This window comes from Balaenoptera acutorostrata, chromosome 5 (assembly GCF_949987535.1).
Source record: "Balaenoptera acutorostrata chromosome 5, mBalAcu1.1, whole genome shotgun sequence".
Lineage (NCBI taxonomy): Eukaryota > Metazoa > Chordata > Mammalia > Artiodactyla > Balaenopteridae > Balaenoptera > Balaenoptera acutorostrata.
The window spans coordinates 23097080-23111209 of record NC_080068.1 but is presented as its reverse complement, the minus strand read 5'-3'; the positions used below and the strand labels follow the sequence as shown (position 1 = coordinate 23111209).

Here is a 14130-nt window from a genome sequence, read left to right as displayed (position 1 = left end):
TCCTCCCTCCCCCGCTGGCAGACCCAGGGACCAAAGGTGCCCACCCGCGAGGCCGGGAGCGCGGAGACGCAGCCTTTGCCGGGGCGCCGCCGCACCTGCAGGGTGCCGGGCTGCCGGCGCGCGCGGCGGGCTGCGCGGGCCGTGGGGGCGGAGGAGCGGGCGGCGCGAGGGAGGGGCCTGCGACAGTGGCGGCGGCGGCGGCGGCCCCAGCCCTAGCAGCCTGGCTCGGCCCCGGCTCGGTCGGCGCAGCGCCGCGCGCGTCCCCTCCCGCCGCCGCCGCCGCCGCCGCAGCCAGGCGCACCGGCACCAGGCCTCCGCCGCCGGGCGCACGGACGCAGCGCGCACCGCCGGCCGGGATGCGCTCCCGGGCCCCGGCCCGCCCCCACCCGCGGCCGCCGCCCGCCCGCCGCGCTCAAGCCTGACCGCGGCGCCCGTCCCGGCCGCCCTCGCCCGTCCCCGGCTGCCCCCGGTCGCGATGCCCGCCCCCCGGGGCCCCGGTGGCCCGCGCCCCTGCTAGGCTGCGGCGGCATGGCCCGCGCGCCCGGCGCGACCTCTGCGGATTGCATCGGTGTGCGGCGGCGGGGCATGCCCAGGGCACCGGGCACGGCCTTCAATGGGCGAGGACACGGACACGCGGAAAATTAACCACAGCTTCCTGCGGGACCACAGCTATGTGACTGAAGGTAACGTACGTGTTGTCTGAGGCCCCCTCCGGCCGGCCGCGGCGTGGGGATGCCGTCGCACCGAATGCCCTCCGAAGGTTTGGACCGCGCGCTGTGTGTCGTGTCCCCCCACCCTACCCTACCCTACCCCGCCCCGGGTCCGGGAGGGAGGGAGCCCGAGGGCGCCGGCCTCCGCTGCCCCGCAGCCCGAGAGCGCAGCGCCCTCCTCCGCGCCGCCCTCCGGCAGGCAGCTTTCCGCCCCCAGGCCTGGCGGCATCCTGAATCGGCCCTGGCCCTCATTTTTAAAAAGGCCACCTCTGCGGCTAATCTGGTGAAGAAATACCGGGGAAATTTAGTGGCTTAGAATACTGGGTTTGCCCTGCCCAGAGCCCGCAGAATTTTCTAGGCTGCCCACTCCCTGGAGACGAAGTGGGACCCGGTGGGAGGGTGGGGGTGGAAAATCCATTGCCAGGTTCCCCTAGAGGCTCGCGGTCTTCGGCCCCTCCCTGTGCCTCCAGAAGCAGGGCCCCTTAGTGGGTGGGAGAAGGTGTCTGGTTTGGGGTTCATCTTTTATTCCTGTCCAGTTGAACTAAGACAGGAACAGCTGGCCCTAAACTGTAAGAATTTTCCCCCAAAGTGGGACATGCCACCCCCAACAGACCCTGCATTTGAAATCCCCTAAATTGGCCCTACAGCCCCAGCCCAACCGCCACTCCGAGGCTGGTGGGATCTAGAGGGTCAGCGGCCCTCTCTTATAAGCCTGTAACTTCCAAGGGCCCCTCTGCTCCACCCTGCCCAGGGGACGGTGGGGACAGCTCCCGGGCCGCAGCCGGGGGCCCGCGGAGTGGAGCCTCCATTGAGGATGGGGAGAGCTAGCCGCGGGGTGTCAGCATGCAGCGGTGGGGACACTTGTGCTGGAGACCTTCCCGGGTTAAGGGGCTGTCTGCATCTTCCCTGGGGGCTGCTGGACTGGCTGCAGAAGTGTTTGTGGGTTTTGAGCAAGAGGTCCCCTGGTGGGCGCCTCGGTGGAAGGGGCCCTGGGCATTGCGTGCCGCGGGACTGGTGCGCGTGGGAGCCTGTGTCAGGAACCCGTGTGGCCTCGGAGCGGTCACTAGACTCCAGGGTGCTGTCCGCCGCGCTGATGCCTGGCTCCGCCGGAAATGAGGCCGAGGAGCCCGTAGCCTGAGCCCTGCGGAGGCCTGGGGAGCCCCGGGCCAGCGCGGGGTGGGCTCCCGGGCGTCCTGACCCAGGGGAGCAGAGGCTGGGCGTGTAACCTGGGTGGAGATATGCTGAAGAGTGGCGCTCCCCGCTCCCCGGAGGAGAACTGCTGAGTCACGCTTTGCTGTTGGGTGTGTGTAGGAAGAGGGGGCAGGGCTGCTCAGGCTGGGTGAGGGCTCTGACCCAAGCTAGGGGTTTCGGGGGCGGGGGTCCCCAGGCAGCTGAAAGCGGTCCTTTGTCGCCTGCCTTGGAGAGACTGAGGAAGGATCAGCGTGTTTCCTGGGTGTTCTTTCTGCTGGCAGCCTGCTGAGAGGCAGAGGTAAAAGGCTGCTGGGTTGCTGGCAGGTGCCCCAGTGGTCTGGCTGGAGCCAGGAGAGAGAGGGGATCTTGGCAGGTCATTCTGGTCCGGTTTTCTGGAGGAAGCCTCCGTTTTCCCATCTCTACATTGAGGATGATGGGACAGGGCACTGGGCTCCGTGATTTAAAGTATTTAAAAAGCACTGCCTGACTCATAGTGGACATTTGCAAACCCTAATTCCTTCTTTATTCTGTCTCCCCCTGTTTCTCTCACAAATTCACCAGCTCTTAGAAGGGAGGAACAAGGGAGAAGTGCATAGTTATCAGAGTAAGAAGTGATGATTTTAATTCTTCATTCATACAACGCATATTTACCGAGTACCTACTATGTTCTGGTCAGTTTTAGCCCTGGGGACTGGACACAGGTCCTGCCCGTGGGCAGCCTGTATTCTAGAAGGGAACGCCGTTATGTGGATGGATCTCTTTTCCCCATCTGTGAAATGGGAGTGAATAATACCATCCTGCCTAGAGGTATTAAGGTTTCTGTGAGGGTCAGATAAGATGGTGGATGAAAGAGCCGCCTCGGAACTACAAAACTACTTGAGCGCCTGGCAGCCCAAGTATGTGGAGGACCCATTATGTGCTGAGGCCTCACAGGAGCTCCACATACCCCGCATCCCTATTTTATAGATGAAGAAACTGAGGCGTGGCCTTTGTCCACGTCCCAGATTGAATGCCAGAGTGTGGAAGGCACAGAGCTCAGGTCCTAGGGAACCTAGGAACAAGATCTGACGTTCCCGCCCTTGAGAAAGCAATAACAATAATTATTAGAATTATATGAGATTTCTGGCCTCCCTGCATGAAAACAGACTTTCGCACTGTTGCATCTTGCCTGCATTTTGTGCTCAGAGCACAGAGTAAGTTACAGATTTGCATGTCAAACAGACTTGTATTCAAATCCTTCTTCTGACTCTTCAGGTGCTGTGCAACCTCGGACAAGTTACTAAATGTTTCTGAGCTTCACTTTCTCCCTTTAAAGGGAGGAGTAATAGTGACTCATCTTACAGGGTTGTTGGAATGATCAGTGGTTTTGCTAATTTAGGAAGCACCTGGCACAGTGTTTGGCCTGTTGGAAGCACTTAATAAATGGCACTGTTATCATTTAAAAGTCTTGTTCCTGGAAGAGCTTCACAAGCAAATAATGGATGCTGGGAGTTTGTAAAAGAGCCAGTTGTACAAATTCCTGTTCCACCTGGTCACTTGGCCACAAACACTCACAATACCCCAGTGGCTCTGATCTACTTCCTGTTCCTTAAGCAGGCAGTTTTTTCTTTCTCTTGGGGTATTTGCACTGGCTATGTCCACTACCTGGAACACCCACTTCCTGCTCTTCTTTCTCATCCTTTAGGTCTCAAGTTAAATGTCATCTTCACCAGTGCGAGTCTTGCTCGAGTTCCTCAATTTCTTCTTGTAAAATCTCAAATACCTTGGGGAGAGGTTAGGTTTTGTTAGTCATTCACACCTTAGTGTGAATTAGAGCAGCTTTTTCCCCTCTAACTCTTAGCTCAGCTCAGCTGATTGAGGGCTGTTGTGATCATAAGGCATGGAGTGCATGTCACTGTGGGGCACAGAGAACTTGGCAAGGATGGGTGAGTGTTGGGGAGAACAGTACAGTTGACAGTGGACAGTGGAAGGACCTGAGCCCTAGAGAAAGGGGCCCCAGGGATAGGAGAATGCCAAAGAGTCTCTGTTTAGGCTTTTCTCAAGAGCCAGATATGGCTCTAGGAAGGACTCTTCCTGGCTGTGTTCTCTTGCTGCAGCCCTAGGACTCAGCTTTAGGGTGGTTAAATAGACATTTTTAGGCTAGATTGAATCTACAAAATACATTCATCCTCCTTCATGCAGTAGCATTTACCAAGCACATCCTTTTCTGAGTCTGGCCCTGGGCAGGCAGTGATGGACCAGTGTACTCCCATCCCCCTTGCAGTGACTGGTCCCGGAATGGACGTGGGAGTCCTTTCTGGAGGTTGAGTGGAGAGTAGAGAGGGCTGCAGGAAGCTGGTCCCTCTCTTGTGATGGAACACAGAAACCTCCATTGCTGCTGGCGGCCACCTTGAGACCATGGAGGGAGCCAGTCTGAAGCCAACAACACCATTGCTGGCAGAGCAGACAGTGAGTGAGAACTGGGGACGCTGGTGACATCTGTGACTCCTGGATTAACCAGGCCTGATGTCCACCCCACCTCTGGGCTTCCAGTTCCGTGAGCTGTTACATTTACTCATTGTTTCAGACTTTCAACCAAGTCTCTGTTACTTGCAGCCAGCAGTACCCTGACTCATACAGCCTTTACTGACTGTCTGGAAAACAGAACGGCTGCCCTGTCACTCACGAACAAGATGCGAGATACATAAACCCAGGAGGGATGCTGATTTGTTTGCTTTCTGTCTTAGAAATCCTCTTTGATTTCTTTCATGCACTCAAGTCCAAGTTGCAGAGTTCTGATTTCCCCTCCTCGCATTTCCAGCCAGATGAGGTATCCCAAGATCTGGTGTCAGGAGATCTGCATTCCTGGTGGGGTCTGGAGACCTGCCTTCCCAGTGGGGTCTGCTCTGGGTCTGTAATCTTGGGCAGGTTTCTCTGAGCCTTAGTTTCTTCTCCAGGTTGCTCCTTAGATCACTTGAAACAAGGGATGTGCAGTTATTTGATGCTGTAGCATCTTCTCTGTGGACTCCCCACCGTGCTTCATGAATGGAATATGTTCAGTGAACTCATGGCATTAAATGGCTTGGTGTGTGTGATTGTGCCCAGCCCAGGGCCTGGGGCACAGTCAGTACTTAATAAATATTGTCCATAGATAACTATGTCTGTTCTTTAGGGGTTAGAGTTAGACTAGCCCTTAGAACTGTCCTCAGACTGGCTAACCTAATTCCATCTCCACCCCCAGAGAAATTGGGCTGAGAGGGGAGGTTACGTCTGGCAGTGACCTGAGCCAGCCCAGAAGGAGAGCGGAGAGCCAACCTTTGATTTTTGAAATCTTTGTTCCTTTTGCTTCCACTTAGGACCACCCCTTCCATAAGTGTGCCTGGGTTTTCACGAGCTCGTGTTGTCTCCACTTCAGGGAAGGAGGCTGCAGTGGGACACCGGTGGCTGTCCCCCATTAAGTCACATCACCTCTCTGAGCCTCAGTTTCCCTGCATTGCTTCCTGCCCTGGGTTGTCACAAGGTTCTCAGGAGCAAAGACCATGTGGACTCCAAAGGTCCACCCTGGGGAAGGGGTTATTGTTATCAGTTTCCCCAAACTGTCAAGGAAGCCAGCCCTCGCTTAAAGGTTGGTGCAGTCACCAAGTAGGGGTTTTCTCATTTTCTTGCTGCAAGATGGAAATCAAATGCTAATAAAATGTTTCCGCATCATCTCCTGGTTTTTACTTGCTACAGTTTTTGGTTTTTATCCTTAAAGTCAGCAGAGCTAAGGGATGTTTCTCTAAGGTGTTTAGGTCTTGACACCTGAAGCGTGGCTGTATGAAATGCTGGGGCTTAAAGGGGAGGATCACAGAGTAACAATGCAGATGAAGAGGAAAGACCAGCCTCTAGATACATGGTGTTAGCCATTTGCCACAGCTCCTGCCCATCTTTTTTATATGCCCATGTCTGTTTTTAATAAAAGCTTTAATCTCTCCATATAAACCATTTGGAAGGGTACTTCTAAGCATGAGGTTATAAGAATTTTCCAGTGCTTTGCTGCAGAGCTGGTGTCCTGAGTGTGCAACTCGTGTAGGTCCCATATTCGGAAGGACCAAGAACCCTGCGCTTGGTTTAATTCTCTGCTGTCCCCATCTTGAAACTTGTAATAATTGTATCTTTGAACCCGTGTTTTGTAAGTGACATCTGATGGGACAATGGAGCACACCTGTGAACAGAAGTGACACATGCAACAAGCGATTCCACTGTTCCTTGTGCGGCTTCCATAACGTGCTTACCTTGTGTCACTTCGAGTGTCACGGAGCTCCCCAGCGTCCTGGGGCCACCAGAATTCTGCGCATAGGCACCGATCAGCATGTCTGTGGTTGCGTAAACAGGGGCACTGACAGCTCGAGAGGCCATGCTTTCCTTTTTTTTTTTTTTTTTAAAAAACATCTTTATTGGAGTATAATTGCTTTACAATGGTGTGTTAGCTTCTGCTTTATAACAAAGTGAATCAGTTATACATATACATATGTTCCCATATCTCTTCCCTCTTGCATCTCCCTCCCTCCCACCCTCCCCATCCCACCCCTCTAGGTGGTCACAAAGCACCGAGCTGATCTCCCTGTGCTATGCGGCTGCTTCCCACTAGCTATCTATTTTACATTTCGTAGTGTATATATGTCCATGCCACTCTCTCACCCTGTCACATCTCACCCCTCCCCCTCCCCATATCCTCAAGTCCATTCTCTAGTAGGTCTGTGTCTTTATTCCCGTCTTGCCACTAGGTTCTTCATGACCTTTTTTTTTTTTTTTTTCCTTAGATTCCATATATATGTGTTAGCATACGGTATTTGTTTTTCTCTTTCTGACTTACTTCACTCTGTATGACAGACTCTAACTCCATCCACCTCATTACAAATACCTCCATTTCATTTCTTTTTATGGCTGAGTAATATTCCTTTTTTTTTTTTATATACAGCAATTTTTTTTTTAATTTATAGCTACTTTATTTATTTATTTCTTTTTTATTTTTGGCTGTGTTGGGTCTTCAGTTCTTGCGAGGGCTTTCTCTAGTTACAGCAAGTGGGGGCCACTCTTCATCGCGGTGCAGGGACTGCTCTTCATCGCGGTGCGCGGGCCTCTCACTATCGCGGCCCCTCCCGTTGCGGAGCACGGGCTCCAGACGCGCAGGCTCAGTAGTTGTGGCTCACGGGCCCAGCTGCTCCGTGGCATGTGGGATCTTCCCAGACCAGGGCTCGAACCCGTGTCCCCTGCATTAGCAGGCAGATTCTCAACCACTGCGCCACCAGGGAAGCCCCTAATATTCCTTTTGCATCAGAACTTGTTTTGAATGCAGAAATTAGGCAGTGACATTCTGAGAAGCATAAGGACCAAGGAACCCTATCATATCCTTTGTTACCCGTGTGACATCCTTGGGCTGGCTAATCATCGCTTCTGAACATGATGGTACCAAAAGAAAGGGAAACATGGACAACTGTAGTTCCTGTTCCCTTCAACCGTCATTCATCGAGGGTGGAGGTGTGTGCCTAGAACGTGCAAACGTCCAAAGGTGAAATAAAACGTGCCGTGTTCCCACTGCTCTGGTAAGAACAAGCTACGTACGCCTGTAGGAGCTACCAGATACGAATTGTGTAATTCAGGGATTCTGCATTCGAGTTCAGTGCTCTTCTATTTGCATTTAAAGCTGGAATGACACAACAGAATGAGCGATAAAATTCATGCTAATAATTGAAACTTTTTTTTTTCAATTGTCATTAAATAGCAAATAACTAAGACAAGTCATGGGGAAAAAAATGAGAAAGCTTTATATTTTTGTACCTTTAATGATACTTTCCCCTGCTTTTTATCCTCTGCCTTTTCACTTTGCACTGGGCTCCACAAATGCTAGAGTTGGCCCTATTTTGCTGTAGGGAGGAGGCTGGAATTCCTGGGAGGGTGGAATCCTTGGCCCCGCCTCTCACCCCCTTGGCTTTTGTGATTGGTGGAACTGGTGAGAACCTGTCACTCATTGGACAATTTTTCTCTGTTGGGCGGGACTATAGTATTGAAGGTCTCTGCTTCACCCCTACCCATGGGGCCCCAAGAAGAAGCCTATGTTTCCCTCATTTCAGAGTCCAGCCTTTAGACCTATCTCTCCCCACAGGCCCAAGAGGTGGGGCAGTGGAGTAGGGTTCCCTAGCTCATTCCCCACCGCGAGTTTACCATTAAGAAAGAAGAATTTTTTTGATTTCCTTCTTGTCCATCTTCCCTGTGTGTTCTCAAATCCTAGCAGGGAAGGGGTGTGTAACTGGTTACCTTGGCCCCGCCTCCAAATTCCATCATTTTATTGGCTGCACACTCTTTCTGTGATTGATGTCATAGTTCAACTCATCACCCCCGACTGATGGATAACTAGGTTGCTTATTTTCTTTTATAACTAACACTGAGGGAAGGAATGCTATGTGTGTAGGAAGACACCCTATTCCCATCCCTCCTCCCAAATATGGAATAATTTTCTTCAGAGAGAGTCCTGCACATGCAATTTTACGTAAAAATTATGAACGTGTTTAATGTTCTTGACACACATTGACAAACTATTCTCCAGAAAGTTTCTCTATTTTACCTCATGCTGATCAGCATTAGGTATTCTAATTTGTTTGACCTTTGCAAATATCATAGATGAAAAGTATTTGTTTAAATTCATGTCTGAATACCAATGAGGTTGAACATTTTTCCCCTTTTGTTCAACAGACATTTACTGATCCCCCTTAAATGCCAGGGGGAGGTTAGATGCCAGACGTACAACATTGAAGAACAAGGTCATTCATGCATTCGTTCATTCAACAAACATTTCTGGAGCACCCGTTATGTGCTAGGCACAGAAGAAACCCATGTCTCTGGGCAGGGAGAGTGAAGTGGGAGTGAGAGGAAGGAGGGAAGAGAGCTGAGGCCAGAGCCCCAAGGTTCACCAACATCTAAGGGACAGAGAACGAGAATTCTTGGTGGCCACCCACGTGGGAGATAAAACAGGAAGGCTCTGGAGTCACAGAACCAAGAGAATCCTGGAAGGGAAGGGAGAGAGAGGGGGCTGGCAGGAAGAAAGCTGGATCACCCAGCCTTAAATGCTGCCAAGCAGCCAGGACAACGTTGGGAAGCATCTCTCAGGTGCCCACACCCACCCAGCACCTGGTTCCCTTGGATTCTATTTGGTGATGCCATCTCTCCATGAGCCTTTATAGTCTGCACCCCTAGTTCTCCCCGTTGGCACGCAGAATAGGTTGCTCTCTGTGACCTGCTCTCCAGGAAGGCTCCTCACCCACCTGACACCCCCGCCCCAGTCTTCCTGCCCTGGGACAAATGCTCCAGGTCCCAGAAGGCACCATTTCTAGAGCTCCACGCTCCTGGTTTCATTTTGTGGACACAGGCCAGGCTGTGTCTTTGAAACATGGGCCCATCTCTCCCAGGATCTTGGATGCCAGTGAGAGAGTGGGCTGCCTCAGGATGGAGTCTGGAGTTGCTGAAGGAATCTGCCAGCCCCACAGCACCCTGGGGTGTCCTGTTAATTAACCTTGGTCTCCTCACCAGTCAGCCCTTGTGCAAAATTACTCACCTGGTCTTCAGCATTAAATAATTATGAAACGAACATGATAGCCATTATTATGATTGACCGTTTACTGATGCCAAATGTGATACTGAGTGCCTCATATTATTGGATCCTCACAAACCCCGGTGTGTGTGTGTGCATGTGTGTGTGTTTTACCCCATTTTACAACGGAGAAGACTGAGGCTTGGGCACTTGCCCAGCATCACATGGTTTGTAAGAGGCAGAGCTGGGGTTTGAATGCCGGCCATCTGCCTGCAAACCCATCCTCCTAACCTCCACATTGCCTGGTTGGACCAACAGGGAAGGGACAGGTGGCCCATTCAGTTCTGGTTCTGCACCCAGCTTCAGAGGGTCTCGCAATCTGAACCCAGGACAGCCTGGCACAGTGCTCACGCTAGACACGTAGCCGCACTGCATCTCTCCTAGCCGCATGTGGTGAAGGTAATCCACATGGGTCAGTGGAAGAAGGGATCCCCTCCACTGCCTCAGTGGGGGAGATGATCACAGTTCTATAGAGGACAGGTGCTTTGGCACTAAAGGGAGTGGCATTCACAGGGTCGGGAGTGATGGCGTGCTGAGACACAGATTTCTAGTGCATTCCAGGCAGAAAGAATAGCATGTGCAGAGTTACACGTGCTTGTCCCTTGACAGCATCTGGGCTCCTCTACCTGAGCCCAGGTTGTAGTTGCCAGCCTGCCTGGGGACCAGGGCCCACCTGGGGCCTCTGTGCTGCCCAGGATGGCATTGCCTCCTTGCACAGTGGGATCCATTGTCCTCCAGAACCCTGGGCTGAATGGCACATTGAGGCAGAACAAAGGCTGCTCAGAGGTTCCGGCTGCCCCAAGCAGGGATGGGATCTCCAACTGCAGACCAGGGCCTCCTGTGAACCAGCCTGGCCTCCTGCATCCTCCGGCCCCCACGCCCTGCAGAGATTGCAGCCCTGACCCCTGAGCTCCGCTCCCGGGCACGGCTGTGAGCCTTTGGCAGGTTCTTCAGCCTCTGAACCAGTCTCCCCATCCCTAAAGGAGAGGGTGAACTACTAGCCACCTGGGCTTTTTGAATTAAGTGCAATAATGTGCGTATTGCACTTACATCTCAATAAAAGGGAGCTACTTGTGTTGTCATTATCAGCTTTTGAATTTCCTTTTATAATTTCAATAAAGTTTTAATGAAAAGTTTCAAATATCTACAAAAGTAGAGAAAATAGTATGTTGAATTGCTCCTCATCCATCCCCTCGCTTTTCAGCTGCTCTCAAGATTTTGCTGTACTTTCTTCATTTACTTTCCCATCCTTTTGGCTTAAGAATATTTAAGTAAATTCAAGACTCCTGTCATCTCACCCCTACATTAGCAGGCATCTCTGAAAGGTGAGGGCATTTCTTGCATAACCAAGTACCACTATCTCACCGAACAAAATGAGTACGAATTTCTTTCAATCTAAATTCTGGTCCATCTTAGTAAGTCAACTATACTTCCATAAAAAACAAACAAACAGGTTGATTGATTCTGGTTCATCTTAGCCATGTCTCCAGTTATCTCAAAAACGTCTTGTTATAGTTGGTTGGTTTGACCCAGGATCTAAAGTCCTGCATCTGCATCTGCTTTTTCTGTCTCTTAAATCTTTTCTGATGGAGACCAGTCCTCCATCCTGACTTGATAAAGACATTCGTTACTGTTTCGTAAGGATTACAGTTTCATCCCCACAGTCCGTAATCCCTTTCTGAATCCCAGTTGCCTGACGGGACCGGATGCTGACAGGTGTTTGCCTGGATCCTGGGAATCCCCTGGGCATGCCCCTCTCTTTTAAGGACCCCTCCTCACCACTGATCAGCCGAGAGATACTGGGCAGGTTGTTCAGCAGTGCACACCATCTCCACCAAGAGCTACCCAAATTGCAGACTCATGAGCAAAATAAATGGTTTCTGTTTGAAGACATTGAGTTATAAGGTTATTTGTTACACAGCGATTGGTAACTGGAATAGTCATAGATCCCCGAAATTGAATTCCCAGTACTGCCCGGCTCCTTTTGAGGCCCCTTGTCCAGCTGCTGTGCTCTCTCCTAGATTCTGTGGCTCCCTCAGGACCTTCCAGTAACTTCCTTCTTGCTTATGTTAGCCTGAGTCAATTTCTGTTCCTTATAACTAAAGAACCTTAATTCCCAGTCCCAGCCAGGAGGGGTGACTCAGCTCAGATCATAAGACAGTACTGGAACCTGGCCTTTCTGAAACATTGGACCCGGAGTCCTGCCTTATGAAACATCAGCGGATATATATCTTGGACATGCCTGTTTCCTCTGTACACAGCTCAGCACTTGGTACCCACCTGGTGCCCACTAGGTGCTGGATAAATGTGTGTTTGAATGACTGAGTGAACAAATGACACATCTTCAAATCTGACCCCAGAGTAGTCCAATTTTTTTTTCCAAATGCCACGCCTCCACCTGGCGATCTTCACTTTGCACAGTTCCAGTGTGTACGGATTTCAGTCACCACAGTTTTGTTCAGTAATGCCAGTCCCGCAATCACATAGCCCAGATTTCAGCTACCACAAAGTGGTAACTGTGAGTAATTGCATAAAGCAGAAACTTCGCCACTCGCTCTCCAGCCCACAAATCACTAAGTAAATAACAGATGAGTATTGTGATCTGAGACCAAGTCACTTCTTTCAGTGTCTGTCTCTGGTTGGTCCCTGAGTATCTGTTGGTTCACACATAGACAGCAAAGCATGTGGTGATGTTGCCTCCTTGTTTCCTGGTGATAAACCCACATGACATTTTACAAAAATGGAGAGTCAAAGGAGGAAATTTGGCCCACAAAGATGATGCTCAGAAAAAGAAAAAAAAAAAGGAAGAAGAAAAGTAATAATGCTGGCAGAGAAATTTGGATTGGATGTAAATGGAGTTATAGAGGAAACTGCTGATTCTGGGAATGTTGAAGCTGTGACCATTCGAGACTCTTATATGCAGCCAGGGGAACTAAGTAACTAAGTCAAGGTGAACTTATTGACATAAATGAGAGAAGTGCCTGTGACAGAAAAAGTGAAGATGTCCCAGGGGAGGTGACGCTGGCAGCACACTTCATGCTAAAGGAACTCTTGAAGATATTTCACAGTGTTGAAAGTGCAGAGGATAGAATCTTGGAAGCTGATCTAAACTTAGAAAGGCAGTGCTTCAAGGCATAGAAAAGATGTTTGCCCAGCATCCCAAGTTATCCAACAAGCAGAGGAAGCCAGCACCGTTGAAACCAGTCTGGATACATTTTTTACAAAGAAATAACACACTTGAATTCTCAATGTTTCTAATGTTTTACATGACTATGTACTCAATAAAATATTAGTTTTACTCTTTTTTTATTACCCTATACATGTATAACCATCAGTAAGAGAGTTTCTAATGTCTTTAAAAAGTTTTTTTTTAAGATCGTGGAACTTTTGTACTTTCCACATTGATTATTAAGATCACTTTGAGTGTTTCAGCTTGCACGGTCATTTTTAGGGTTCCACACAGTTGGGCAAAGTGAGGTCTCCCTGAACTCAGGCCAAATGGGCAGTGTCTATCCTGTGTGGCCCTTCCACATGTCAAGGGCATGGTGATGTTAAACCATGGCTGGAGGACTGGAGTCAGTATCCTCCTTATTGAAAGCAGCAGCTCAAGAATATTAAATAACTCAAATTCCTCACTGCAAAAATGGTTAGGCAGCCAGTAGATCGCTGGGAGAGAGGCACTTCCGTCCACTGTCTTCACTGTGCAGATCGCTAGCCAGCCTGTCTGCTTCGGGAACAATCCATCGTGGAATGAACTGGCTGAAGGAGTCAAGGGCTGAGCGATAGTGGTTCCTACACCAGCTTTCAATGTGAAAGGTGATTAAAAAAAAAAAAAAAAACCTGAATATTTTCCCCAGGGAGAGGTAAGGCTCTTTACTGAAGCTGTGAAAATATAATCCATCATCATAAGGTGTCCCATATTGTCATACTCTGGGAGCTAAGGTGCACGTATGTTAAGATGCTCCTTGCAAGATTTTAATTTTCTTTATTTTATCTCATTGCAGAAACGTTTGAAAATGCAGAAAGTAGAATAAAGAGGGGGAAAAAAATAACATCCTTGACTCCATTACCCCAGAAACATTGTTCCAATTTTGTTCTATTTCTTTCTTACTGCCCTCCTGTAGATTGTAATATAAATACAGTTGTTTCTTTTAAAATATTAAACGTGCTGAAACATTCCCCTCTATTATTACAGACTCTGAGTAAACAGTTTTTAATGGCTGCGTAATAGTCCATCATGTAGATTTAATTACTTATTCAGTAACTGTGTAGGCTTCATCCACCAGACTGGGGCTTGTTGCCTACAGTGGGTATGTGGGTGGGGAAGGAGGATACAGGAAAGAGGAGGAATAAGGCCCACCTCCTCCCCTGAGAACCTCTGGAACCAAGGAGACGTGAACAGGTGATCATAATACAGTGTGATGGGAGCTGGGATGCAGTGGGGTCCTGCCGCAGCCTGGGAGCAGATGGGCTGAGAGGCTGAGTCCAGAGCAGAGGAGCAGCTTGTAGGGAGTAGGGGAGAAGGCATCTCAGGCAGTAGGGGTGTTATGGACAGAAGTTCGCAGGTGAGAATCAGTGTGGCTCTAGGGTTGCCAGAGCATTAACTTGTGGGTCTTGGAGCTC

The 14130-nt window shown here is 50.1% G+C and overlaps 1 protein-coding gene across 2 annotated transcripts in view; it reads left to right on the top strand.

Moving 5' to 3' along the window:
- Positions 1 to 306: 306 nt before the first annotated feature.
- The window catches only part of PPP2R2C (protein phosphatase 2 regulatory subunit Bgamma), a 139672-nt gene continuing 125848 nt past the window's right edge, over positions 307 to 14130 (top strand). Inside the window, exon 1 of one of the 2 annotated variants that reach the window (XM_007172929.2) lies at positions 307 to 683. In XM_007172929.2, the coding sequence (XP_007172991.2) occupies positions 614 to 683 (70 nt within the window). In that variant the 5' untranslated portion in view covers positions 307 to 613. Of the gene's footprint in view, positions 761 to 14130 lie in introns of both variants that reach the window. The other variant, XM_007172930.3, reaches the window with a different exon arrangement.